Source organism: Plecotus auritus (genome assembly GCF_963455305.1).
Source record: "Plecotus auritus genome assembly, chromosome: 9".
Lineage (NCBI taxonomy): Eukaryota > Metazoa > Chordata > Mammalia > Chiroptera > Vespertilionidae > Plecotus > Plecotus auritus.
In genome coordinates, this window is record NC_137783.1 from 18,440,356 (window position 1) to 18,467,579 (window position 27,224).

Below are 27,224 nucleotides of genomic sequence, written 5' to 3' on the forward strand. Positions count from 1 at the left end.
TCCCCTTTCTCCAACAGGGCAGCGCCAGGCAGGAGGGGGTAGAAAGCTCTTTATTTGAAGCTCCAGGGTGGGGTAGGGCATTGGCCTCTCAGCAGAGGCCCACACAGTCCACTTTCCTACAGTTCATAGTCAGGCCGGGACACACAGTCCAGCTGTGCCTCATCAGTGGGTGGGTCAGACCTGCAGGTTGACAAAGGGTGCAAAGCCTGCCATGTCTTGCAGCAGCACCAGAGCCTGATGCAGCGGGGGTTCCACGTCGATGTCCACGCCGCGCTTCCGCAAGCGGCTCAGGCTGGGCTCAGCCACATGGTGGCAGTGCCGCACTCGAAGTGAGCGCAGCGCAGGGCAGTATTCCGCCAAAGTCCTAGGGGAGGTGTGGGGTGAGGCTGAGGGCGCGAAATGGCTACACCCAGGGTAGGGGAATCCAGCAAAGCCCCTATGTATCCCACTATCTCGGGGCATACTTTTTGCTTCCATACACAAGGAAGGGGGCCTGGATCGGGGTCATATACTTAATGCCTCCAGTGAACTGGAGATTTCCTGTCTCTTAAAAGGGTTACTGCTCCTCAGCTCCCCTGGTTGAAGAAAAGCCAGAAATCTATGTAGGTGAAAACTGCCAATGTGTAAATACTGGTTCAATAAAGTTTCTAAACTGTGGGCTCTCTGGTCTAGGCAATCCCAGAGGCCTTTCCTGTTCAGAATGGGGGTGCCGTGGTAGCAGAAACCCCAGTCTGCCTTTTGATTACTGCCCATCCCTACTCTTAGAGGCTAAGTGATTGCCCTCCTCCCATTCCACTGATCCCAGGCCCAGGCACCTGACACCGTCGCTTCCAACGCGGAGGCAGCCCGTCAGGTCGAGGTGCTCGAGTTCTGGGCAGTTTCGAGCCAACTCCTGGACGGCAGTGTCCCCCACATTGGCGTTGACCGCCAGAGAGAGGCTTCGGAGCCCTGCACCGCGCCTCTGCGCCAGGTACACGATGGCCTCATCCTTGAGCTGACGGCAGGCGGTGAGGTCCAGCTCCTCAAGGGCCGGACAGCGGTCGGCGAGACCGCGCAGTGCCAGCCCGTCTACCCAGTCACAATGCGCCAGCGATAGGCGCTGCAGCCGGGGGCAGCCCTCGGCCAGCGCCCCCAGCGTGCGGCGGCTCAATTGCCCGCAGCCGGCCAGCGCCACACTCCGCAGCTGCGGATTCCGCGCCAGCACCGGCACCAGATCCTCGTCCGACAACCATTCGTGACACGGCGCCAGCGCCAGCTCCTGCAGCCTCTCGGCGTCCCGCAGTAGCCAGGCCAATGCGGCCCGCGGGATCTGCGGACCCACCTGCAGGCAGGGAGGCACCTGGATGGGGCTGGCGCTGCCTATTAGCCCCAGATGAGTTCTTTCCTGGCAGCAGCCTGCCCTCCCAGGAGAGACCCCACGCCCCACGCGCCCTCTGACTTGATACCCGGTACTCGCCCTTTGAGAGTACTTCCCGCAGGTGGATCGCTTCCAGGGCACCCCTGGAGGGCTAAGGGGGTCTGGAAGGGTAGACAGAAGGACTGGGAACTGGGCTGGAGACAAGGCGAGGGCGGTACCCAGATGGGGGCGGAGCTCTGTCCCCCGCTCTCCCCCACCCGACCCCCGGCTCACCTGAGCAGCGTCGAAGTGGCGCAGCCCCGCCAGGTGCAGCTGCACTAGGGCCCGAAAGGCTCGGCTGACGCGCTGCAGCCGGAGCAGCTGGCACAGCGGAACCCGGCTCAGGACGTGTGGGAGCAGCACGTCTTCCCAAGGCAGGTCCAGGAGCCTGTGGGTAAAAGGGCGTTGGCGGCGGCGGCCCCAGACCGCTCTTACCTGCGAGTCCGTCTCAGTTACGCTCCTGCGCCCTAGCTTCTAAGAGCGGCCCCTAGGCCAGGTCCCGGGTCAACTCCCCTCCCCCAGGTCCTTCTTCACTCTCTCGGCCCCTTCGGTGCTAGGTACCTGACGGCTCCCGGTTCTTGCTCCCCTCCGGACGGCTCCATCTGTGGCTCCTTCGGTTGTCTACTGCGCGTGCGCAGTAAGGTCTTCTTGCTTTGGTTTAGGAACAGCTGCGACGAACCCGCCTCCTTGGGCTGTAGTGACAGACCGATTCAATCGAGTGCTGTCTCACTGAGGATCCTCTCTGAAAGCGTTCGGGATACGGAAACGGAGGGTGGAACAGACCGGTGTTGTAACATTAGATCTCGCCTTCTCCGCTATAGGGCTTGAGGCCCGAGTCTAAAGAACGTGATGCTGCTGCAGAGACTGGCTTCTTTTATTGCCTTGGGCCAGTGGATGATTTTGAGTGAAGTGGTGAAGGGAGGAGCAAGCAAGGCCAAACGCAGAAGGGGCAGAGCCAGAATTCCAAGGTTCTGGGCTTACCCTCTGCCCTCTGGTTGCTTTTAGGGATTTTGAAAAATGGGAAGAAACTATAGGCTCTTATTGCCTGGCATGTAGTAGGTGCTCGATAATTGTTTAATGAATTGAATGAGTGAAGCTAATTTTTTTTTTCTTCCTTCATCAAGCAATTTGCCCAAACCTCACATTCCTGGTTAATTGTGAAGTACTGAGCTATCCAACCCCTTCCACTGCCGGACGATTTGGAACAGGTTTACACCTTGGGGGAAGAGACGTAGGGCACATTAAGAAGGACTACATCTCGCCTGGCCAGCGTGGCTCAGTGGTTGAGCATGGACCTATGAACCAGGTCAGGGCTCGATCCCCAGTGTGGGGCGTGCAGGAGGCAGCGGATCAATGATTCATTCTCATCATGTTTCTTTCTCTCTTTCCCTCTCCCTTCCTCTCTGAAATAAAATAAAATAAAATAAAATAAAATAAAATAACTACATCTCCAGCCGGGTCCCTTTCCTTCCCTAGGAGGTTTAAAGTCCTGAGAAGAACGTGTGCTCAGCTCAGCCGCCGGGAGTAGTGCTTCCCCGTTGGAGGTTTCGTTGTGGGTCTGGGTCTGGGCTACCCTCGCGCAGTGACGCCCTTGAGCTCGGGCCTCAGACTCTAAGCTGCCCTCTCAGGGCGTCCCAGGTCCTAGTTCCAGGGTCCGCTCCGGGAACCCCTGGAGCAATGCTTTTCCCATCACCCATTGGTGGTGAGGGTGTGAAGGACTCCGAGAGCTACTGGTGTCGCTGAAAGCTGTCCCCCAGCTGGGTTACCCTCCCATCCATTATCTCATCAGGGCTTCCGGCACCTCTGCAAGGTGGGCAGGTCTGTGCTGTCACTCCATTTTAAAGATGAAACCAAGGCCCTGTGGAGAAAGCGCCTTGTCCAGGGTTGAGCGAATCGGGATAAAGAACTAAAGCATCCTGGATTTCCCAGAATTCTTTCCACATTCCTTCATCTCCCAATGCAGTGAGAAGAGAGAAGCCAGCAGAGGGGAAGGATCAAAGAGGGTCAACTTGGGAGAGGACTGACTTCTTCCTCAGCCTGCTTGGGGAGGATATAGCTGGAAGGATCCACCTCTGCTAAAATAGAGCCACGTGGGCGCGCACCCTCTCCGGCCGCGCGCCGCCGCCTCCTCCCCGCTTTGTTAACGCCTCTGCGCCTGCGCAGTGCGACAAATCTGGCGCTGTCCCCTTCAGCACCACGCGAAGCCGGCGCCGCCCCTCCCCGCGGTGAGCCCCGTGCGTCCCCGCCTCGCACGTTCTCGCGCCCCCGACCACCCAAACAGACCCCTTCTTCTTTCCGAGGTCACCATCTGCCTGCTCTGCCTTTCTCTAGGAGAGCAGTTGCCATAGTAATTCTAGCGGCGCTTACTTAAAAATAGATAGGCCCCCTTTTACCTTGGCCAAGGGCACAAGGGTTGCCTGCCCCCCACTCCCTTCAGTCCCGGCGTCATCCCTTCTAACCGCTTATCTTTAAATGGGCACCTAACTCAGGCATCAAGGACGTTCTTCCGGAGGTCTGACTAATATACCTCCTACTGCGTCCTGGGCGAGTGGTCAGGGTTGTGTCTCCGGGGTCTGAGACTCCGAACCCCGGAGGGTTTGAGGCGGTGTACCCTAAAGTCTCTCTTCCATAAATTGATGGTCTCCTGGATTTAGGAGGCGGGTTCGCTCTCGACACGCATACCGTGTGCTTGGCGCGGCCGCGAGCTCGTGGGGGCGGGAGCGCGTGTGGCATGTAACAGGTCATGTGGCAACCTCCTAGGGACACGAGTGAGGTCTGGAGCGGGACACGCGTGTGAAGCTGGGTCCTGCGTGTGGCTCAGGGGGCAGTGGGCGAGAGGAACGTGGACAGAATTGGAGTGGGGCACGTGAGGGTCGAGGAAGATAAACGGGTTCCATACATCCTCCCCCTCGTCAGGGGCGGGTCTCAGGTTGGCGGGAGAGTCCAGCCGGGACCTAACCTGTGTGTGTGAGTGCGAGGGGGCGGGGGGTTGGGGAGCGCAGCCTCCAGGGCTCAGGGCCCTGGGAGAGGGCGGGGGTTGGGAGGGGGGTGAGATTAGCTCTGCCGGAGCCACGTAGGGAGGAGGAGGAGGGACTGAGAGGCAGAGGCGGGCGGGCCTGGAGAAAGCGGGAGCAAGCGGGAGCCGCGCGCTGCTTTCACAGCTGAGCTGGGCCCAGCCCTCCCCTCCCTCTCCTCGGCCTCAGCTCCAGGCCACCAGCGGTGAGTACTGAGTCCGGGTTGCACTGGGGATATGCTGGGCCTCAATTGAGTTTCAGGAACCTGAGTAGCAGGGTTGCTGCTCCTGACCTCGGTCCCTACCCTGCATTGCCACAAGAGGCCCCTTTACCTCTTTATGGTCTCTCCTGGGCCGGACAAAATCTGTCACCCCTGGGGGGAGAAGGATCTGGCGCAGTCTCCCCCTCCAGGGACCAGTGACTGGTGGGGGTTGGGAGAGGGTGTGTGTCCCTGCTTAAGTATGGGTATGAGTATGCATCTGTATTTGTGTGTAATTGTGACCAGTAGGTCTCTGTATCTGATATGCCTATGTATCTGTGAGCGTTAGAGAATGAGGGTCCCTCTGTGTATATTTGGGTATCTCTTTGTGTGTTCCTGTTTGATGACAGTGTGTGTAAAACAAGCATGTGCCTTTCCATTATACACATAGTTGTTATGACTGTGAGAGTGTATGAGGGTGTGTCTTTGAGCAATGTGTATGTGTGCCTGTCTGCGTGTAGCCTCTGAATGTGTTTAACTGTATATGACATATTTATTGGTCCTTAAGTATGTGTGTGTGCATGAGTGTGTGTACCTATATTAAGAACAAAAATGTCCCTTTCCCATCCATCATATATGTATTAGGGGTAGCGGCTTATGTTCAGGCCTTTTTCTTCCCCTTCACCCTATGCCTTTCAGCTCCTTGTGGTCCTTGTATGATCCCCCTTCTCCAATTCTTCTTTCCTCTCTTTCCTGGGGGCCTGAATTGGGGCCTCCATAAGAGGAACTAACTGTGGGGCACTCATGGCTGCATAATAGTGATGGCTGGCTGACACTCCTAGTCCAGAGGGTGGGGGTACCAGTCTTCCCCTCCCCCCACACCAGAAATAGCTACAAAATGCCACAGAGACTCCAGGCTCACTCAACTTCCTTCCTTCCAACATAGCTTCCTTTCTCTCCCACCACCCCCTGGGATGATGCTCAGAGTCCCCAGGCAGAAGGAGGGAATCCAGGGTCCTTTTGGAGGGAACAATCTTTTCTCCTCAGGCCTCCATGGAAGTAGCCCAAACAGGAGGCCTGATCACCCCCAGGGGAGGGATCAATTATGCCATAGTCCCAGGGTGGGCTAGGCCCCTGGTGCTCAGTGGCCCCAGCCAGCTTTCCCCTTCCTATCTCTGCTCTCGTCCATCCAACTCCCTGGCAGTTCACCCCCTGCTCCCCTTCCTCTCTTGCAGGCCTGTCAGAAGAGCATGCTGTCCCCTCACTCCCCGCCTGGCCTCGCCATCCCTGCCCCCCCAGCCTGACCCCCGGGCCCCAGCATGGCCCAGGGTGCCATGCGCTTCTGCTCTGAAGGTGACTGTGCCATCTCCCCTCCACGATGCCCACGCCGCTGGCTTCCCGAAGGTCCCGTGCCTCAGAGTCCCCCAGCCAGCATGTATGGCAGCACAGGCTCCCTGCTACGGCGGGTGGCAGGTCCAGGTCCCCGAGGCCGGGAACTGGGACGTGTGACAGCACCCTCTACACCCCTGCGTGGCCCCCCTTCACCCCGTGTTGCTCCCTCACCCTGGGCACCCTCTTCACCCACTGGGAAGCCTCCACCAGGGGCCCGGAGTTCCGTAGTCATATTCCGCTTTGTGGAGAAGGCCAGCGTGAGGCCACTGAATGGGCTACCTGCTCCCGGAGGCTTGAGTCGGAGCTGGGACCTGGGTGGGGCCTCTCCTCCCAGGCCCACTCCAGCTCTTGGGCCTGGCGCCAACCGCAAGTTGCGGCTGGAGGCATCCACTTCAGACCCACTCCCAGCTGGAGGAGGTTCAGCTCTGCCTGGCAGCCAGGGCCTTTTACATGGGCCACCAGCCCCACCTCAGGTTGGGGCAGATGGCCTTTATTCCTCTCTCCCCAATGGGCTGGGGGGGCCCTCTGAGCACCTGGCCACACTATTCCGAGGATCTGCTGACACTGGACTCCTGAACCAGGTACGCGACCTCCCTTGGGCTCCCCGGACCCCAGAGTTCTATGGAAGGGGCAAGACTTGGCTCCTTGGCAGTTTTGGCCCCGTGGGCTACTCATCGAATCCTTCACCCCTGTTCTAAATCTTTTTCTTGCCTCTGGGGTTGTCCCTCTGTCTCTGCACCTCCATCTCTGTCCCTGAGTGTTTTTCTTTGTGTTTCTATCCCATTTTCTTTTGTCTTTGTATGTCTGGCTTTATCTCTGGGTGTCTTCTATCTCTCCCTCCTTGGCTTAGGGAGACACCTGGTCCTCACCCTGGGAAGTCTCCTCTCATGCCCAGAGAATCGCTCGAGCCAAATGGGAATTCTTCTATGGCTCCTTGGCACCCCCCAGCTCAGGTAAGGCCTGGGCCTGGAGCAAGGGGAATAGGGCAGGTCCTTCACAGCAGCCGAGGCGTAGTGGGGAGTCCTCCTTTAATCCTCCCCCAGTCCTTTCCTGAGCTCCGGCATCAGCTAATGCTTCCTCAGGCCTCAGTCTTCCCATATGTGCTAGGATGGAGGGGTTGGGGATGATGGCTGGGTTGGGCACCTGCAGGAAGCTGGGTAGCAGAAGGAGGGGATGGCAGGATATCAAGGATCAGTCCTTGGAGTAGAAAATGAACTCCACTGGTACCAGGAACAAGCTGAGTTTGTAGCAGAAGGAATGGTGGTGAGATAGTGAAAGAACTTCCTGCCAATATGAGGCCGTGGGGATGATTTCCTTCCTAGAACTGAGTCAGGGCAGGAAGCTGACCTGGATAACCTCCTGACTGGGATGCCTGTGTATACTGCAGGTGCTAAGCCCCCAGAGCAGGCCCCCCCATCTCCACCTGGGGTGGGCTCAGGGCAGGGCTCTGGGGTGGCTGTGGGGCGAGCGGCCAAATACTCCGAGACCGACCTGGACACGGTGCCCCTGAGGTGCTACCGAGAGACCAACATCGATGAAGTGCTGGCTGAGCGGGAAGAGGCTGATTCAGCCATCGAGAGTCAGCCCAGCTCTGAGGGCCTGCCTGGCACCATCCGCCCACCTGCCCCACGTCCTGGCCCATGCCTTGGCCCTCATCCCAGCCTGAGCAGTGGCGATGAGGATGAGGCAGGTGGGGAAGAGGATGTGGACGATGAGGTGTTTGAGGCCTTGGAGGGGGCACGGTGAGTGGGGGAGAGGGAGAGGAAAGTGGCTTGCTCCTTCCCACTGGTCCAGAGGCAGAGCTGGGATCAATGGGACTGGAATAGAGACGAGGGTGGGGTTGGGAGAGCCAGGACCAAGCTGGTGGTGCCACCAGCATGGTGTGGCAGGAGACTCTGGACAGAGGCCTGAGGCCTGGCAGAATACTGGAATGTGGGGGCATCAGCAAGATCCCAGGAGGATAGGAGATAACCAGGATAGAGGAGGAAAGGGGTTCTGGGGAAGAAAGGGCAGAGTGAGAGTCCAGAGGCCAGAATTAAGCCTGGGGGTATGGGAGCATCAACCCATATCCTGGATCTTGGTGGGAGAATAGGGAGTGTGGGGGTTTCTTCTTCATCTCACACCCCACTGTAGTCTGAATCCTCATCTTCTTCTCCTAAGATGTTGCCAGAAATAGAAATGGGATGGCAGGAGGGGAGAGGATCAGGGAGAAGGAGGAGAAAGGGAGATTAGCAGGGAGGGAGAGAGGAAGGGGATTGGGTGCTGGGGATGGATAGGGATGGTGTGCCCCAAGGCACTAAATAGCTTGAAGGACCTGTTGTGGGGAGTCCCTATCCAGATGGCTTTTTTAAGGGGTTTGGGGGACTGTGAATAGAAGATGATAAGCTCCTTCGTAGAGTCAGTATGAAAGTTCAATGAAATGCTACCTGAGAGTTGTCCTCTGGGCCCCTGATCAGAGATTTTACCTGCCCCTGCAGGCCAGGCACCCAGATGCCTCACCTGGGGCCTCTCAAGTCACCTGTGCCCTTTCTACCTGGGACCAGCCCCTCGACTGATGGGCCTGACTCTTTCAGTTGTGTGTTTGAAGCCATCTTGGAGTCACACCGGGCCAAGGGCACCTCCTACACCAGCCTTGCCTCACTGGAGGCCCTGGCCTCACCTGGCCCAACCCGGAGCCCCTTCTTCACCTTTGAGCTGCCTCCCCAATCCCCCATCCCCCGGCCTGATCCCCCTGTTCCCGCCCCACTTGCCCCTCTTGAACCGGATTCTGGTACCAGCTCTGCTGCTGATGGGCCTTGGACACAGAGAGGGGAGGAAGAAGAGGCAGAGGCTGAAACCAAGCAAGCCCCAGGGAAGGAGCCCCCTAGTCCCTGCCGCTCAGAGGACAGCTTTGGGCTGGGGGTAGCACCCCTGGGAAGGTGAGTGATCCCTTTGGTTTCTTAGATTCAAGGCCCCTAGGGCTCTAGGAACAGCTGTTCAAAGGGACAGAGCCTGAGTGTGAAGAGGGAGTTTATATTCCTGACCCCTGATAGGCATGGTTAAGGAATGCAGATGCCCTGTTTCCCACTTGGAGGACTTTCCACTGACTGAGGGGGAGCCCCTTAGAGCCCCCCCTTGGTCTCAAATTCAGTGACTTGAGAAACCACAATTCAGAACTGAAGGATGTCCTCTCCAGGAGGGTCCCTCCCTCCCCAGACAGAGCCTGCAACCTGCCTAGAATTCTTGTGACCTAACACCCATCCAGCCTGAAGGCTTCTTCCAAAGATGCAGCCATCAGCCTCTCCCATCCCTTCCCTCCCATGCCACCTCCCTCTCCAATCAGGAGTCTCTCACCCTTATCCAGGAAGTCCATTCATCAGTCTAACCTTTCTGCTCTCTCCTCTGCCAGCTACCCTCTCAGTCATGGAAGCCATGGCAACAGGAGGGGGTGGCCAGAGATACAGGGTTGCCTAGCAACCAGGAGTTTCCGGCCTCTGTCTCTGGGTGACAGGTGGCTTTGCAAGTAGAGCAGCTGGGGTGGGAAGGGAAGGAGAGGAGGAGACAGGAGATGAGGGGGAGCACTTTGACCCACAGTCTCCTTTACCCCAGAACCTGCTTCTTTGTGAGTAGAAGGACCAAGGAGGAGGCTCCTCTCCCTAAAGGGTGGGAGGAGGAAAGATATAGGAGTGGGAAGCTGTCCCCGTTGCCCTCAAATTTTTGACCGTCTACTGTTCTTCCCTGACAGCCTGTGTTAACCCTTGCCCATATTCTTAGAGATACAAGACTATGTTCTGATAAGGACCAGAGTGGTGATGGGGAATCTATGTGCAAAAGCAAACTTAGGGAGCTTTGTGGGAGAATGGGGAGTGTGGGGGCTTTCCTCTCCATCTCACACCCCACTGCAGCTTGTAGCCTCATCTTCTCCTTCCCTGGGGAAGCAGCCAGAGTTCCCACAGCAGCAAAATGGATGTGGGTTAGACTTGAGGCAGGACTTCCACAGAGAGGTGGTAATGATGGAGGGAACCTGAACAATCTCCTCTGGAGAAAAGAAAATGCCTTCCCCATGTCCCAGTCTCCCCTTCTGTCATCCTGCTCTGGAGGCAGAGGAAGGATCTGGATGGCCCTGAGAACCTGCCCCATCTCTGAGCTGGTGTTCTACCCTGGCAGCGAACCACCCTTGAGCCAGCTGGTATCTGACTCAGACTCAGAGCTGGACAGCACAGAGCGGCTAGCCCTGGGAAGCACGGACACCTTGTCTAATGGGCAGAAAGCAGACCTGGAGGCTGCGCAGCGCCTAGCTAAGAGGCTATACCGACTAGACGGCTTCAGGAAGGCTGATGTGGCCCGGCACCTGGGCAAGAAGTAAAACCACTGGGCTGGGATTGAGAAGGGGGAAGGAAGGTTGCATCCTGTGGGCAGCACCTCCACATCCCCTCTATCTAATGCCCCCAGGTTTCTCGGTAACCCCCCATCTGGCCCCTTGACACTTCCCCTTGAGAGTCTACCTGTCTCTCTACCCTGCCCACAGCAATGACTTCAGTAAACTCGTGGCTGGAGAGTACCTCAAGTTCTTTGTCTTCACGGGCATGACTCTGGACCAAGCTCTCAGGTGGGTGTTGAGCCCTCTGAGTGCAGCCCCAGCTCTCCAGGCCTGGTGTGCAGGGCCTTAGCTATGCCTCCTCTGAGCCCCTGTACCTCCCCTAAGCTGCCCTGACATCACCCTTCCCAAGAGCCAGGGCTACCTGGTAAGGGGACCTTGGGTGGGGGTGACATGCTCCTTCTTCCCTCCTCTCCAGGGTGTTTCTGAAGGAGCTGGCCTTAATGGGTGAGACCCAGGAACGGGAGCGCGTGCTGGCCCACTTCTCCCAGAGATACTTCCAGTGCAATCCTGGAGCTCTGTCCTCAGAGGGTGAGGAGGCCAGGGACAGGGCTTTCCTGGCAAATGGGCAGGAGCATGAGTATGTGTGTCTAGGAGCATGAGTATGTGTGCAGGAATGAATGAATGCACAAGCTTGCAGACATGTGAGCATATATGTGTGCAGACAATGCTGACATGACTACATGGATGTGGAACTGTGCATGTGGGCAGGCATATTGTTAGGGTCTAGTGTGTGTTGTGAAGAGGCAGGTGACAGGTGTGTTTGCATACCATTGTCCACATATATGTGCAAAACAGTGCTTGGCTTGAGTGGGGTTTCTGTTTGGCTGCACTGGTCCACATAAGTGTGTGAGGCACACTTGTTTGTGTTTCGTGCAGAGACACAGGCATATGGGTGTTAGGGGCAAGCAGTGGACATCCCCCAGCACCTGAGAGAGCTAGGGAGGGTGGCCTGAGAAAAGGGTGAGGTCCCTTCTAAGGGATCTGCTGGAAAAGAGAAATCTTTGCTGAGGTTTGGCTCACTAATGGGCTTCAGGACTTACAAAAGTGTGCTTGTGGGCCAAAGGGGTCTCGAAAGGGGGCAGGGGATGAGGTGGAAGTCTGAGTAAGATAGCTGTGGGAAGAGTCCCAGGAAGGCTGAATGTCAACTCTGCCCTAGACGGTGCGCACACGCTGACCTGCGCCCTCATGCTACTGAACACGGATCTCCATGGCCACGTGAGTGGGGTATGGCGGGAAGGAGCCGGAAAACAGACCTTGTCCAAGACTTCAAGGCCTGGAAGGCCAAGGGCCACCCAGGTTCACAGGCCTCTGTTCCCTCCCTTAGAACATCGGGAAGCGCATGACCTGCGGAGACTTCATTGGGAACTTGGAGGGCCTCAACGAAGGCGGCGACTTCCCCAGGGAGCTGCTCAAGGTGGGGGGCGGGGCAGGGGCAGGGTACAGGTAGCTGGAGGGGAGGGATAAGGGACCTGTTGGCGGGTGTCCGAGAAAGGCAAGGTGAGGGGCCCTGCCTCGCGAGCCTAGACTCAGTCTGGGTACCGCCCCTTCCTCTTCCCCCGCCCCCCCAGCCTCACAGACAGGCTCTCTGGAACATGCGCACTGGCCGTGCAGTCCGGGCTGCGCACTGCGGGAGGAGGGGAGGTGGCTCTGAAAACCGCGTGATCTGGCGGCCCTGGACCCTGCATTTGTCTTCATTAGTGCCCCTCCTCCTGTGTTCCCTGAGGATGGGAGGGGTCCCTGCGTGGGGTGGGGGCCACACCGGCATATCGCTTCCTCCTCCGCCTCACTCCCACGCCCCAGGGTTCATAGTCACAAAGGTCATCCTGTTACCGCTGCACAGGAGGCACCCGGAGGTAGCGGGGCCTGAGAGGGACAAAGGCTTTTCCAAGTTCTGGCAGTGTTAGCGCCAAACTGGAACTAGATACTCTACTGTGCTTCTGGCTCCTGGTGGGCTGGCCTGAGCCCAGGCCCCTTGAGGGGTTTGTGACCCTGGGGCTGGAAGGATGGGAGGAAGAGGGGCATCCGTCCGTGGGTTCACTCCTCCCCCTGATTGGTGAAGTTTCATCCAGGGAGGCCTGGACTTACTTGAAACCCCCAAGGTTGGCAAAGGGGTCACTGGGCTACCACATAAATGTGAGTGCACAGGAGTGTCCTTGGGCTTGTCTGTGAGCTTGAGTTGTGCTAATTTCCGATTTGGGGAATGTATTTGAGTGGGGGTGTCCATTGGGAGTTGGGGGGATGCTTGAATTGAGTTGTATATGTATGACCTAGGGGTGTCGGTGAAGCAATGGGGCTTGTCTGATTTGGGTATGTTTGTGCAGTAGGGCTTAAGAGTGTGTGTCTGAGTTGGGGGTGTCGTTTGTTCTTTACGTAGTTGGGATGTACATCTATGAATTGGCTGTCTGATTTATGACATGTGTCCGTGAGTAGAGGGTGTATGTTTTTACGTTAATGACTGTACATCTCGAGGTGTGCATCTGAATTTGTAGTGTCCGTGAGTTGGGGTGAATGTGAATTGGTGCATTTGGTTAGTTGAGGTGTATGTCTGTAAACTGGGGAGTGTGTACTTGAGTTGGGGTATACACACGGGCGTTTGAGGTATCTGCGAGTCGTTGAGTTGGATGAGGCCAGTGCGATTCCAAGGCTGCCTATATCCTGCGCTGCCGTCTCGTCTCGCCTCGTGGCAGATCCTGGCTTGCTAAAAAGGGCCGCCAGGAGGCGTTCCGACCTCTCTGCTCACCACCATTTCCCCCCACCACCCCCCCAACTCTGACTTGCTTTGGAGGGAGTTCTAGACCCACAGGGTCCGCCCACCTTCACAGCTCCTGGCCTAGGGGCTCCCAGAGCCCCCACCCCCGAAGCCCCAGAGCTGCCCGCCCCCACGCAAGGTGGTGCTCACTGGCCTCCCTAGGCCCCTCCCCCGTGGCGGCGCGCGGCTGGGGGCCGCCCCTCGGTCAGACGCCTCCATTTTGCGCCGTCCCCGCCCCAGCCCTCGCCCTCCCCTCCCAGTCGGCGCCCCCCTCCCGCTTACGGAGCTGCGGAGCCGACATTGCCGCTGCCGCGCGGTCCTGCGTCGGTAGGAGCCCAGCCGGGCCCTCGCGCGGGCTGTCGGGGGGAAGCCGTCCGCGGGCCGTCTGGGACCGAGGGCGGGCGGGGGGCATGGCCGGGGGCCGCGGCGCGCAGGCTGGGCCAGTATGATCGGCGTCAACAGCATCCACAGCAGCGCCGGGCGGCTGCGCTCGCGCTCGCTGTGCTCAGTGCGCTATGGGCGCACCCATCGCGGCGCCGAGACCCTGTGCTACGGCTGGCCGCAGCGCTCGCGCAGTCTCAAGCCCGTGCTCTACACTGACCTGGTGGTCAGCCGCCTGCAGAGCCGCAAGAAGAAAAAGGCGGTGAGGGCGTTGGGGCTGCGGCCCACGCCAGGCTGGGGGGCGACTTAGGGGGCTGCTAGGGCGGCGCGGCTGAGGGGGTGGCTGGAGGGAGGCACCTTAGGCAGAACGAGCAGAGGTGGGCACCGGTGGGGCTGAGGCAGGGAGCCCAGCAGGGACAGAGCCCACGGGTAGCCAGCGATTGGCATGGACTGGAGGGGGAAGAGCACAGACCCTCTGATCAAGATGGGCACCTCAAACTAAAGGGCCTTTGCGTCTTCTAGATGGGAGCATGACTTAGGGCTCACGGATGGGGTTTAGGACTTTGGAAGGAAGATGTGGTTGGGGGCCAAAAAGGGCAGGAGATGTACTGGAAGGCTGGGGACAAGGATTGCGGGTTGGATGTCGGTGGGCACTTCAGCCTCCTGGCCAGAGAGTTGGAGAGTGAAGGTTTAGAGTCCAAGCTATGCTGGGTTTGGGCTAGGTGTGTGCTGGGAAGCTGTGTGTGCATAAGCCTCGTTGTGCTGTGTGTGGTGTGGAGGCTGTGGGGTGTACTCAACGCTGGACAGGGTGTGCTCATATGGGCTGTTTTGCATGGCCGTGGGCAGTGAGAGTCAGAGGTCTTGGTGGGGGTAGGCTGTGTCCCATCACAGAGAAGGTGCCTATGTCACCACTGCACCCAGCTCACACACAAACAGCATCACACAACACACTCTTAGCCTGACACACACATGCTGGGGACACACCTATTCACAGACAGGCTGTGGGAAGCACCTCCACAGTGGGAGGCCCTAGTGTGGACCCATGTTGCAGGCCACTCCCAAGAAGAGGGGTCTCCTATGCTATCCTCGAGCCCATTCTCTCCTTTGACCACCACAAGGTCCCCACAGGTCCCCCAGGGCAACTGTACTGAAGGAAAGTGACTGGTTTGGAAATCCACAGGGAGTTTTGGGTGTGCTGCCTTTTAAACTAATGTTCACTCCCTAGTAACATGAAGTGTGGGAGTCGGCTGGGGGCTAGACCACCCTGGCATTTGGCTTGGTGGGGCAGTCTGAGTTGGGGATGGTTTCAGCTTGTCCTGGGGTTGGGAGCCATCATAGTATGTTCTCATTAGCCAAGGAAGGAAGTGACAGGGAGTTCCCATTCTGGGACTCAGTTTCCCCATATGCTCTGTGTGATTTTAGGCTGTAAAACAGGCCCAAAGCATGGCCGTTTGGGAAAAGGAGAGCTTCTTGAAATACTATTTTCCATTTCCTCCAGGGCTGTGTTTCTCCCACCAAGGATCTGAGCAGGATGACCTCTTAACAATAACAACAACAAAGATAATATTAGCAGTTGCCATTAATTGTGCATCAATCACATGTGAGGATACCCTGTGCTAATGGCTCTCCCTTCATTAAACACGTGGTACTGTGTTCCTTCCCATGGATACTTGCTTAAAGCAATCCAGCTAAAGTGGCAAAGCTGGGCCCGGGTCCTAGTACTGTTCCAGAGCCTGTGTTCTTGGTCATTACTCCCTACTGCCCTCTCCCTCAATTCTGTCTTCTCCCCTATATGGGAGGGAGGGCTCTGAGCTCTGGCATTGGGGTACATAATGCACCTTCCTCCAGGATTGACCCACACTGCCTTGATTTGTTTTTCCCTCCCCAGGCTTTGTACAGCTCCATCAAGAATGAAAAATTGCAATGGGCCATGTGAGTCCTGGGGCTGTGTGGTGGGGGTAGAGATGTGGGTGTGGGGAAGGGTCTGCCTGGAGAGATGGAGAGAGCTGAGGTGGGCCCTGTGAGTCTTGAGGCTGTGGGGCAAGGGAGGTGGGTGAGGCCATGAGAGGCAGTGAAGTGGCCTCACTTCCTTCTTTGGAGATGCTTGCCTGGACTTGGAGTTCTGTGTCTTGTCTCTAGCTGGGTTGTTATGACAAGCTGGGTTGGGGTAAGTGGCCATTGTCAGCTGGCCTAAGAGGAGGGTTTCAGAAGGGGAGGTCCCTTGGCAATCCTAGTGGGAAAACAGAAGTCTCTGGAGGTAGGGCCCTGGGCCAATAGTATGAGAGACCCCTCTTGGGTCCTAGGGAGCCCTAAGTGTCACAGAACAAGGGACCACATTGTCTACTGTTATAGTCCCAGTGGAAACAGAGACTCAGAAGAAATCTTGGAGACTTCTTGAAGAGTCCATCTGAGAGAGAAGGTCCAGTTTTAGCCTTGGGCCCCCCAGTCTGAGGGTAGAGCCCTCATCTAAACAGTCAACAGATTACTCATATTTTCTAGGATCTGCTAAGAGTCCAGTCTCTGCTCGGTTTAGATGGGAGTTCCCAGTAGGTGGGAGAGAAGACCTCAGGAGGCAGAGCATAGGACTGGGGTACAGGGAAAGCTTCTTGGAGGATTGGGACTTGGGGGGCGAGATTTGAAAGAGGGGAAACTTTGGGAAGAGAAAAAGGGAAGTTGATATTTGGGCGGCAAATATGTGCTGTCTGAAGTGAGTATGGGGTGGGGAGACTAAGAGGAGGCAGGCCTGATTGGAGTGTGGAAGGAAGAGAGTGTTGGTAGGGATGTATTATAGGCTCCATGTGGGAGGCAATAGAGAGCTTGCAGGTTGAGCTCAGAGTGACCAGACAGAATCACTTTTCAGATGATATCTGACAGAGCCTGCAGGTAGGGGTGTAGCAGGGGACCACTAGGAAGCAGCTCCTTCTGACACCATTTTGCCAACAAGCTGTGAGCTGGTGTTGGGTGTGGTTGAGACAGCTGAGTCAGACATGTCTGTCCTGGTAGAGAAGGGAATGTGTGTGTGTGTGTGTGTGTGTGCGTGCATGTGTGTGCGCGCGCAGAAATGGAGAGGATGGGGTTGGCTACATGTGAGGGGAGGAAGGAACAGACATGGCCTTACCCTTGGGGCTCTGATCTGAGGAGCCATTTTGCCTCATGGATCCCTGATCTGAGTGGGAGACACAGCTACCCTCTAGGGAGACCTGGTTTGAGGTGGGAACTATGGTTGCAGGTGCCTCAGGTTGAGGGGAGCCACACTCTTTGAGAGCAGCCTCCATGTCTACAAACACTGGAGGAGTTTTCCTGGGTGGGCAGAGGTCAGGATTGAAAGGGGGGGTGTGGCTTCATAGCCAGCCCTCTCTGAGGTGATCACACCTGCAGAGACGAGGAGGAGTTGAGACGCTCTCTGTCTGAGTTGGCCGACCCCAACCCCAAGGTCATCAAGAGGGTCAGCGGGGGCAGTGGCAGCGGCTCCAGCCCTTTCCTGGACCTGACTCCTGAGCCTGGGGCCGCGGTCTACAAGCACGGGGCCCTGGTGCGAAAGGTGCACGCAGACCCTGACTGCCGGAAGAGTACGTGGCCTAGTGCAAGGGTCTGGGGGAATGGAAGGGAGTGGGCCTGTCCCAGTCCTCCCGTGACCTGTTTCCTCCCCCCCCCCCCCAGCACCTCGGGGCAAACGGGGCTGGAAGAGCTTCCATGGGATCCTCAAGGGCATGATCCTCTACCTGCAGAAGGTTCGGGGCCAGCCCAAGGGGTGGGGGCTGAGCAGGCTCTGGGGAATGTGGCTGGGCTGGGCCAGGCTGGGACTGTGGCTAGGACAAGATGGGCACCCTGCAGGAGGAGTACCAGCCTGGGAAGGCCCTATCAGAGGCAGAGCTTAAGAATGCCATCAGCATCCACCATGCATTGGCCACTCGTGCCAAGGACTACAGCAAGAGGCCCCATGTCTTCTACCTGCGCACAGCTGACTGGCGGGTCTTCCTCTTCCAGGCTCCGTGAGTGTCTTCCTCCTGCTCATCCCAGACCCCTTTTCTCCATTCCCATCTTGCTCCCCTCCCTTGTTTCTGGATGGATTCTTTCCTTCTCAGGCCACATCCTGAGCCAGGACTAGCACTCCTGGATAGGAATCCTGGGCTCAGGTCCCAAGTAGCTGTGCTATCTCCTCAGGAGCCTGGAGCAGATGCAGTCCTGGATCACTCGCATCAATGTGGTGGCCGCCATGTTCTCTGCACCCCCCTTCCCAGCTGCTGTTAGTTCCCAGAAGAAGTTCAGCCGCCCTCTGCTGCCCAGCGCTGCCACCCGCCTCTCCCAGGTACTCCCAGCTCTGTCCCCCTGGCCAGTGGGATGGAGTAGGGCAGGCTCAGGCCAACTGAAGTCAGGGCTGCTGGCTATGATTATGTAGATGTCCACTGCACCAGGACACTGGTCATGGGGTGGTGGGGGCGAATGGAGGCTGAAACCCAGCTGCCACTCTACTTGCCATGCTGTGAATCCAGACATAGTAGTTTGTTCATCCTAAGAAAGGGGCACCTTTTAAATAAACTTGCACAAAGGCACTGTGTGTGCTAGAGTAACCCTGACCGTGTTCCCTCTGCCTCTAGGAGGAGCAAGTGCGGACCCATGAGGCCAAGCTGAAGGCCATGGCAAGTGAGTTGCAGGAGCACCAGGCTGCCCTACTGGGCAAGAAGGCCCGGGGTAAGGAGGCTGAGGAGCAGCGGCAGAAGGAGGCCTACCTGGAGTTTGAGGTGAGCCTTCCGGCCCTGGGCACCTATGTGCCACCTATCTCCATTAGCAGGACTTCTGTGTCCCCAGTACAGGGTCAGACTAGTGGTCAAGGGCATGGACTCCTAAGAGTGGGACTCCTAAGGTCTTGAAGATTAATCCCTCTCAGCTTTAGTTTCCTCTTCTGTGGGACAGGGAGACTATTCTGTACTCACTAGGGTAATGAAGTGAGATGTCTGTCAAGTGCTGTTTTCCCAACTCTGGTAAAGGCTCAAGAAACAATGGCTGTTACAACTGGCAATCTTGAGAGCCCATAGAGGGTCACCAACCTACTGGGGATCATGTCACATCCTTGGGGGTCCAGAGTGGGCAAGAACCTGCCATCTCCTAGCCTTCTTTGGTATCCCTCCTTGGTCCAGACGGGGTAGAGATGGGGTGGGATGGGCAGAGGGTGGAGAGTTGGCTCACAGCCCCTGCCCCTCTGCCTCAGAAATCCCGCTATGGCACATATGCAGCACTGCTTCGGGTCAAGCTGAAGGCGGGCAGTGAAGAGCTGGACGTGGTAGAGGCAGCACTGGCCCAAGCTGGCGGCACAGAGGATGGAGTCCCCCCACCTCACTCCAGTCCCTCCCTGCAGCCCAATGTCTCCAGCCAGCCCCGGGCTCAATGTCATGGCTCAGAGCCTCGGGCAGGGGCAGGCAGTGGGCGTCGGAAGCCCTGAGTTGGGGGTGAGAGTGTGTGTGGGGGGGTGCCCCCTGGGCACTGCATGACATGGCCCTGCCTGAGCCCGGGCCGGCCTCGGGTGAACCCTGAGGGCCCTTCGGCCCAGGGCTCTACCGCGCCGGACGCGGTGTCCGGGGCAGCGCAGGGCTAGGGCATGGGCCTCAGGAGCCTAGGCTTAGAGCCCCTCTGAGACCCCCCCATTTTGTGATAATGTTTTGCACTTTTTCGTACTGGGGGCTGGGGCGGGAAGGGCTAGGGACCTGGACTTTTGATGCTTTTTTTTTGGCGGGGGGAGGGGAGGGGAGGCCTGACAACGGTTCTGCTTTCAGCTGAGACCACCCCCACCCAACACCAGCAATCCTCCTCCATCCTGGGGCCTGGCTCAGACAGAGGCCAGGAGTTGGGGACGAGCTGGTTTTCCTTCCTGAGGGCTCACCTTCTCTTTCCAGAGGTGGAGGAAGGGTGTCCATGCCCAGGCCCCTGTGCACAGGCTGGGTCAGCATGGCCTTGCTTTCCCTCCTTCAGTGGGCCCTGCCCTTTATACAGCCTCCACCCCCATTAAAACTGCTCTGGACTTGTGACTGGACCTCCTTTTCTCTCCAGTGCCTAGCTTTGGGCCAGGGTAGGACATGTCACTCAAGGGTGGCTATAACTTAGGGACGGGGCCAGGCCCCCTCCCTTTCCCATGAGAATCCTTTATTTACCCCAACTGAGGGGTGGGCATGGGGTGTTAAATAAGGACTAGAATAGGTAGGGATGCTGTACAGAGGGGCCCAGGAAGGGGGCAGGCAAATGGACAGCAGTTCAGTGCACCTGAGGCTGCGGGTGCCCATGGCAGAGCCCTCCTGGTGGCTCAGGGGATGGGCCTAGCTTCTCGGCCTCCTGTTCCACTGACTGGCTCCCGTATGCACTGTCCTCTTTCACTTCTGCAGGGGAAGTAGACATAAGGAGGGGGAGGGGGAGGGGGAGGGGGAGGGGAGATGAGAGTTAAGGCCTTAGGCCTCCCACCCTCCAGGCCCAGATGATCTTCCAGGTATGACCCTTTTACCTGTGCTGGGCAGTTTGTCTTGGGCCTCGGGACCCCTTAGCAGCCTCACTCCCTCGTCTAGGCCCATGTCAGACAGAGCTTCCAGGAGGCCTGCCAAGTCCCCACCAGCCAGCTGGAGAGAAGGAAGAGATATGAGAACCTCCGTTATAGTTAGGATGTGGGGTCAGGAGCCCTGGGGCCAAGGAAGCACCTGGGATCTGATTCTGGGGAAAGGAAGCAGGCACGGAGCAGGGGACAGGGCCCAACGGACCTTATAACTGCGAAGGAGGCTGCCACTGGGTGAGGCTGTCTTTCGATACGTGTCCACCAGACTGCGCAGCCCCAGCCGCTCTGCCAGCTCTGCCCAGCTGCCCTGAGCCCCTGGCCCATCTAGCAGATGCTCCAGGTTCTGCAGGACTGTATCATCGAGTGGGAGCTCTGGCCCTGAGGGGGACAGACACACAAATGTGTCAGTTACCTCCAGAGATGGGCACAGACACCACTTTTCTCCCATGGCAATCTGATAGACAGGACCGACCCCTTCAGAGATCTAAAGAGAAAGACCTCTGTGAGCAGGGGCTAGGGCTAGGAATGAGTGAAGAGATCTCACCTGCAGGGCTCGGTGGGGTCAGGGGCAGCGCCATGGTGTCCTGAGCAGCATTTAGCAGCAAGGTCTTCACCTGGAGAGACAGCCTCAGGCTTCACTACTCCCATCCCAGTCCTTAAGCCCAGGTACCAGATACTTTGAACCCCATCCCTAAGCCCGGACACCCTGTTCCCTGGAACTTCTTGTCCCAGGCTGGCCTCACCTTGGTGCTGCGAGTGAGGTCAATAGGTGTGTGGCCACGGAAGCTGCTTCGGGTGTCCCTCTCAGGCCCCTCAGAATCTGAGTCACTACCAGAGGTGGGAGGCGAAGGCAGTGGGCACAGGGGCTCCTCGTTCTCAGCATGGATGTCAGCACCTCGGAGAGGGGGGTGCAGTGGGAACCCACATTCAGGATTGCAAAGTGGGGAGCATGGGAGGCACCCCTTTTTCTCCTCCCAGTCCTATTCATAGGCCCCTGAGGGTGAGACTGACCAGCCTTTAGAAGGAGGCGGGTGAGGGTTGGGGATCCCAGTCCAGCTGCCAGGTGTAGGGGTGTGTTTCCCGCAAAGGTGCGCGCATTCACGTTGGCATGGAGCTGTGGAGTGCAAGGGAGTGGTTGATTACAGCACCAGCTGACTGGCTTTTCCTCTCCCTATGTCTTCACCATCCTTGGTCTTTCCATGGTCCTCATTCCTACCTTGGTGACCAGATGGGTGACCAACCCCAGCTCCTCCATCTCTGTGGCCAGGTGAAGAGCTGTTCGGCCCCCCTGCCGCTCTGCAGCCTCCACTTCAGCCCCGTTGTCCACCAGCAGATCCAGGCACTCAGGGCTTCGGGCACGGACTGCCAGGTGTACTGGGTACAGCCCTAGGGACATAGGACACTCAGCCTGCAGCTGTGGCTCCGACAAGCTGACCTCTACACCTTATGTCCACTCTAGGCACTCAACAGTTACCCTCCCTGATCCCTACCCTTGCCCCTGGTCCAGATGAGGTGAAGAACTCACCCTCGAAGTCTGGCATGTGCAACAGTTGGGGCACGGTGGGAACCCCACTCCGCAGCAGCGCACCCAGCAGGTCAGGGGCACTGGCACCTGCCCTCAGTGCCAGGTGCACCGCTGAGTCTCCATGCCGATCAAGCAGTGTCGGGTCTGCGCCTACCTGCAGCAGGAAGCTCACCACGTTGGTCTGCCCGGTGATCACCGCCAGGTGCAAGGGTGTCTGGGGACGCAGGCAGAGTGAGCCAGGCCCGCCCCTGGCCTAGACCCACTTGCTTTCCAACTCTTAGCCTCTCATCAATAGGTGCCCCTCACCTGGTGCAGGTGGTTGGTGATGTTGACCACACCGAGGTGCCGAGCATGATAGATGACATGGGCTATCTGCTCGATGACACTGGTCTGCCCGTGAATAATGGCCAGGTGCAGCGGCCTGGGGATTGGGGATCGAGACTTTGGTTTAGCAAGCCCAGGCAGTGGGAGCATCCTCTACCCTCAAAACCCCACAGCCTCCACAATCTGCCTTGCTGAGGCCTGTTGAGCCCAGACCTCTCTAAGGGCAATGCAGCACCTGAACTTAATCCTTCCTAAGCACCTTTTGAGGTAGATAAATACCTTTAACCTTTGACAAATCTGAAGTATAGAGAGATTAAGTATCTTGAACAGAAGTAGTACATAGCGAGCCCGACTTGAAAGCGGGTCTGTTCAACAGAGCACCCCACGACCTTCCACAGTAAGCCCATCCCCAACCCTCACGCTGGAGCCCATCTCCTCCCCTGCCCCCCCCACCCCGCCACCTACGTGTCTCCGTTCTCGTCTTGCGCCGTCAGCAGGTGGCGCTGTCCCGCCAGCAGCGCGCGCGCATCTGCTGTGACGCCGTAGTCAAGCAGGGCTTGGGCGCTGCGCTGCGCCAGGCTGAACAGGCGCTCGTTGTACTCCCGGGCTGAGGGCGACAGGGGGCGTGGGCGCGGGGTAGGTCCCCCACCCCCAGCGCTCCGACCACCCGAATTCCGGGGACTATACCTCGCTGCAGCAGCTCCTGAGCTTGCGGTTTGCGGTGGGGGTCCTCGGGGGGCGCGCTCGGTTCTGCTGCTTCCTCTCTAGCATCCCCGCTAGATGCCCCATCGGCCATCTGCGCCCCGCCCCCGCCTCCCGGGTAGCAGCCCATTGGGGCTGCACCGGACTGGTAGGGACTGTAGGCCAAGGAGGAAGGGAAAAAGCCGAGGCTGCCACCTGTGAAGACAAGCAGTCTGTGGAGAGGAGGCACCAGCCTGAACTCTCCCAGATTACCTCCCACACAACTTCTCTCCCCTTTACCCGCCTCCCCCCCCCCCCCCCGCCCCTTCACCGCCCTTCATGCCACCAGCACCCCTCACCTCCTCCGGCTCCTCCATAACCCCCTGCCGAGCCCCCAGAGCCTCCACCCATGTGGGAGCCACCCCCAAAAGGCTGGGAGAAGGTGGGCAAGGCTTTCCTCCGCTTCCGCTGCACCTCCTCCTTGTCTGCAGTCAGAGGGAAATGAGGTGTTAGAACCCCAACTCATGGGCCACTCAAGAGCCTTGTCCCAAGGTTGGTAATGACCCTTCCCCCCAAAGCCCTCTTAGGACCACCTCTTTCTGGGACCTTCCCCACTCCTAACTTGACTCATGGGTACCCTGATCTAGTTCTTGGGACTTTCCAGCCCAGTCCCAACCCTCCAGCCCCCTTGGGATCTTCAGCCCTGCTTTACCTTCCACCAGAGGGTAATAGGTGAACTGTTTGGAATCAGAGACATCTCCCCCACGCTTGCGTTTCAGTTGCAGGAACACAGTTACCGGACGCTCAATCTTCATCTTGTGATAGGGAGGCGTCCGGAACACGATGGCATACTGAGCCAAAGGAAGACATAAAGTGTCATTGAGGCCTTGGCCTAGAAGGGCCCCCATCCCTGGCCAGAGGGTCCCTAGGGTACCTGTTTATGAACATCTGTGGGAGAGAAGTCCCCAAAGGCCTGCCATCCATTCTCATCATCTTCGTAGAACCGAACCTCAATATCATCTATGGGGAAGACTGAAGCTTGGCCACAGCTCCTACTGGAATCTTCAGGGCCATTTTTCCTGAAGTTGCCCTTGCCCCCAATCTTGACACCCAGCATCCTTAGTTCCCAGCATGGGCTCCAGCCTCACCTTTCTGCACCTTGTCACAAAGCAGATAAACCTCATCTCCACCCCGCACGGAGCCAGCTGTCTTGTCCATTCGAGAAATCTTCAGATTTGAGGCCCCAGGAGACTCTATGGGGGTGGAATATCAATTACTTGAGATGATGTAAGAGTTATGGCCCCATTTGTGGAGCCAAGTGCTTTGTATCATTATCTGAACAACCCCAAGAGGAACCACTAGTAATTGCATTTACCCAAGACAGAAGCCATACTCAGAGAGGGGAAATGACTTGCTCAAGATCTCTTAGTCATACGTGGCAGGGCCACGTTCAAACCCAGGCCTGTCTGACTCCACAGCTTGAGGATGCCTCTCAGGCTCTCTCTGACACCCAGGTCTTACACTCCAGGAATCGAGATACTCACTGCTATCATGGATGGGCTGGGAGATAACAGGCTTTAGGGGCAGTGAGAAGGAGCCATCGCTGGCTCGAAGGAAGGCGGAAAAGCGCAGTCGCACAATGCTCAGATCCATCACCTTCTTCAACTCTTTGGCTTCCTGCTCCAGCTCCCGCCGCTCAGCCTCTGCACAGTGGGCACAATGACCTCTGCACTGCTCCTCTTTACTCCTTTCATGACCACCTCCCATGATCCCTCCCCACCATACCTGTAAGGCCCTGGGGCCTGGAGCGGAGTCTCTGCCTTTGAAGTTTTTGTATCATAATCTCCATCATGTTCTTCTTGGTCACATGCAGGACACCCAGGTTGTTAAATCTGAGTGGGGGAAGGAGAGTCAGAAGTATTGCAGGTAGTTCTTTCCTCCTGAGCCACCCTCCCCACTGCCAGGGCTCAGCCTAGCCTTACTTCCTCTAGGAAGCTTTTCTGGTTTTTACTTGTGGCCTTGGGTTCTGGGGCCACTCTAAGTCTCTCCCTAGAGATGGGCCGGGGCCTAGGACTGGCAGGTAATGAGGGGGCATGCCAGTAGGGGCCAGGGGTAGGGGACACCTACTGGGCAGTCATGTCCTTGGGCCCCACAGACACAGCGCAGACCCCCAGTTCCGAGCACTGCTTGCCCACCAGGCTGTGGGCATGGGCACGAGGTGGGTCGCTGTGTGTTACCAGGTCCACCTCGATCTTGGCTGGTCCCTCGTAGTTACAGATCTGTGTGGGTTGAGGGCTGTCAGTAATACCGCTGGATACACTGTCCACTAGCCCACCCTCAAGCACCATCCTTGCTCACCTTGACAGTGGGATAAGTCTTCCGGCCCTTCTCACTGGAGGCACCTGGCAGCCCTCCATGGGAGGGGCCTTCACAGCCATATCGAAACCGGAAGCCTCGCTGAAGGTCCCAGGATAGAGTGACATTGTGACCAGGGAGGACCCCCGCCCCCCCTAGAGCCAGCCACACTCCCTGCCAGCAGTGACCATATTGACTGTTAGTGTCTGCCTAAATCACAACCACACTACTGTGATCAGCAGCAGCCAACCATCCCAACCCAAAGCGGCTTTTGTGGTCAGTGACCCTCCCCAGGACCACCCAGCTACAACTACCCCATTTGCCCCCAAAGCTGAAGCCATCCCATACTATCCCTTCCATTCACTTACCTGCTTAGGCTGTTCCACGATCACCAGGTAGGGGCCATCAGCTGGGGACAGAGGGGCCTTGCTGATCCAGGATCTCTGAGCCCATCCCCAAGGCAGAAGGCACACGCTCTTCCCTCCCCCTCCCTCTAAGACAAGGGGAGGTTAAAACTTACTAACCTGTCTCTGGGGCAGGCTCCTTGGGCTCCATAATGGAGGGGTTGAACTTGAAATCATCATATTCAATGATGCCATCCAGACTCTGGTTTGGAGACAGACTGGGGTGGCAGCTGATTCTGAGCCACCCACAGGGCCCTCCACCTCCCAGCTCTCTAAACCCTCAGCAATCACTCCCTCTCCTTCTCGTGTCCATAAAAGAGCTCCCATTGGAAGCAGTTTGCACACAGACTAACAGGCAGGCTGAAATAATCTGAGGCATTACAGGTACAAGGGAGCAGAAGGGACACAGGCCGACTGGCAGACAAACACGGGGGCATCCGGCCGGCTTTGGGGCCAGGCGGGGTGACTCACTGGGTCGTAGCAGCTCTCCATGTCTCTGGGCTAGGTCCGGTTCTGTCTGGTGGCTCCGGCCGGATTCTGTTTCCCAGAGTTTCAGGCGCCCGCCTTAGGTTAGGAGGAGTGGCGGGGGTAGTGAGAGACAGATCGGGACCGGAGTGCGGGGAGAGGGGGCCCCAGGTTAGGGGGAGGGTCGGATCTCCTCCAGCCACCCGTCCGGGTGTGGCGGGGGAGACCCGGTGGAGGGCGAGATCCGGAGCTGGCCTGGGCTGGGCCGGGTAAGGGGCAGGAAAGTTAGAACTGCTTAGGAAAGTCCCGAAAATACCAAGGGGAGGCGGAGCCGGAGGGGGCGGGACTGGAAATGACGCACTGACCACGCCCCCTATGCGGGAGGGGCGCCTGATCGACGCCAGCCTTTGGACGCCCGCAGCCTCTGTGGGGAGAGGGGCAACCAGACCCAGGGAAGCCCCCGTGGGGTTAGGCTCCCCTCCTCTCTCCAGGGCAGGTGCCGGGGACTACAGGGTCTTTCAAGACCTGGGAAGGCTCCTAGACTGGGGACGAGGCCCGCCTCCCGCCCCCTTCGCCTCCCCACGCTGGAGCAACCTTGGGATTTTCTACCCAAAGGGAGGCCACGGCTGATTCACCCGGGGGCTTTTGGGGGGACATTCCTACTGTAGGAAGGCCTCCTCCCCGAAGGCCTGTAGGCGGGGGCTCTTCCCAGTTGGGGGGCTCCGGGGTTCTGCCCCAAGAACCGGTCTCTTGGGGTCGTGGGGGGGAGGGAGAAAAAGTGTCTCCTCTTTGGGATGGGCTCCTATCCCCGAAACATCTCGGCAGCGGTTAATTCCCACACCGCACTTGTTATGGGTGCTCGTGCCCCTGCTCCAGTCCCATGGCCCTGTGTGATAGTGTGTGTCTCCATCACAGGTATACAGTGTTATTTCAGCCCATGTGCTGGCGTGTGGGCAACAGGTGAGCGACCTTAAACTTCTCAGGGTGGACACATGTCTGAGCTTGTCTTGATGTGTAAGGGCACAGGTGGACATATCTTTGAGTTTGTGCGTGAAGGGAATAGGTCCAGGCACCTGAGAACGGGTGAGTATGTTTGCATGTGTACATGTGTGCGAAGCTGAGTACATGGATGATGCTGTGCACTCGCCGGCATAGGTACGGGTCCGCGTGTCTTTGTACAGGGATGCTGATGTGTATCCGGGTGTCTGGTTCGTGTGCGTGCTCTGTGTGTGTGTGCAAATGCCGTTTTCCAGTCCTGGAGCTCCATCAGTTATGGGCCCTCCTCCCGCCCTTCCCGTGTCTCGGCCACCCAGGGATCTGAACCCGGCCACTCACCGCGGCGGCGGCTTCGGTCCCGGCTTCTCTCCCGGCCCGACCCACTTCGGACCGGTCGCGACACCTCTCCAGTCCCAGGGCTCCAGCGGGGAAAGCCCCTTTTCCGCCC

At 57.9% G+C, this 27,224-nt stretch overlaps 3 protein-coding genes across 6 annotated transcripts; 1 reads left to right on the forward strand and 2 right to left on the reverse strand.

Annotated features, from left to right (window-relative positions):
- Positions 1–34: 34 nt before the first annotated feature.
- FBXL15 (F-box and leucine rich repeat protein 15) lies at positions 35–13,715 on the reverse strand (the record flags this gene model as incomplete). Of its 2 annotated transcripts, none has more annotated exons than XM_080642463.1 (5): positions 13,393–13,715; positions 1,958–2,088; positions 1,631–1,784; positions 816–1,321; positions 35–180 (listed from the first exon to the last, which is right to left on the reverse strand). In XM_080642463.1, the coding sequence occupies exons 1-5, from the start codon at positions 13,573–13,575 to the stop codon at positions 117–119; spliced, it is 1,038 nt and encodes a 345-aa protein (XP_080498589.1). In that variant the 5' UTR covers positions 13,576–13,715. The 2 variants fall into 2 exon arrangements, with proteins under 2 accessions (XP_080498589.1, XP_080498588.1); XM_080642462.1 differs by having other exon boundaries at positions 175–364.
- Positions 3,497–19,514, forward strand: PSD (pleckstrin and Sec7 domain containing). Of its 2 annotated transcripts, none has more exons than XM_080642459.1 (17): positions 3,497–3,621; positions 5,845–6,582; positions 6,852–6,954; positions 7,389–7,743; positions 8,479–8,919; positions 10,148–10,342; positions 10,509–10,589; positions 10,777–10,889; positions 11,518–11,576; positions 11,686–11,775; positions 15,380–15,423; positions 16,870–17,060; positions 17,152–17,222; positions 17,326–17,483; positions 17,656–17,800; positions 18,090–18,233; positions 18,701–19,514. In XM_080642459.1, the coding sequence occupies exons 2-17, from the start codon at positions 5,929–5,931 to the stop codon at positions 18,929–18,931; spliced, it is 3,075 nt and encodes a 1,024-aa protein (XP_080498585.1). In that variant the 5' UTR covers positions 3,497–3,621; positions 5,845–5,928; the 3' UTR covers positions 18,932–19,514. The 2 variants fall into 2 exon arrangements, with proteins under 2 accessions (XP_080498585.1, XP_080498584.1); XM_080642458.1 differs by lacking the exon at positions 3,497–3,621 and adding an exon at positions 4,480–4,615.
- NFKB2 (nuclear factor kappa B subunit 2) lies at positions 19,505–27,224 on the reverse strand. 2 transcript variants are annotated; one of them, XM_080642460.1, is made up of 23 exons: positions 27,116–27,224; positions 25,787–25,879; positions 25,436–25,517; positions 25,280–25,320; positions 24,915–25,013; positions 24,684–24,835; positions 24,342–24,448; positions 24,101–24,259; positions 23,705–23,809; positions 23,491–23,576; positions 23,269–23,407; positions 22,916–23,041; positions 22,563–22,772; positions 22,341–22,482; positions 21,858–21,972; positions 21,552–21,765; positions 21,243–21,412; positions 21,038–21,140; positions 20,770–20,921; positions 20,571–20,640; positions 20,232–20,404; positions 19,982–20,093; positions 19,505–19,859 (listed from the first exon to the last, which is right to left on the reverse strand). In XM_080642460.1, exons 2-23 carry the CDS (start codon positions 25,805–25,807, stop codon positions 19,738–19,740), a joined length of 2,700 nt encoding a protein of 899 aa, XP_080498586.1. In that variant the 5' UTR covers positions 25,808–25,879; positions 27,116–27,224; the 3' UTR covers positions 19,505–19,737. The 2 variants fall into 2 exon arrangements, with proteins under 2 accessions (XP_080498586.1, XP_080498587.1); XM_080642461.1 differs by lacking the exon at positions 22,916–23,041 and having other exon boundaries at positions 27,116–27,168.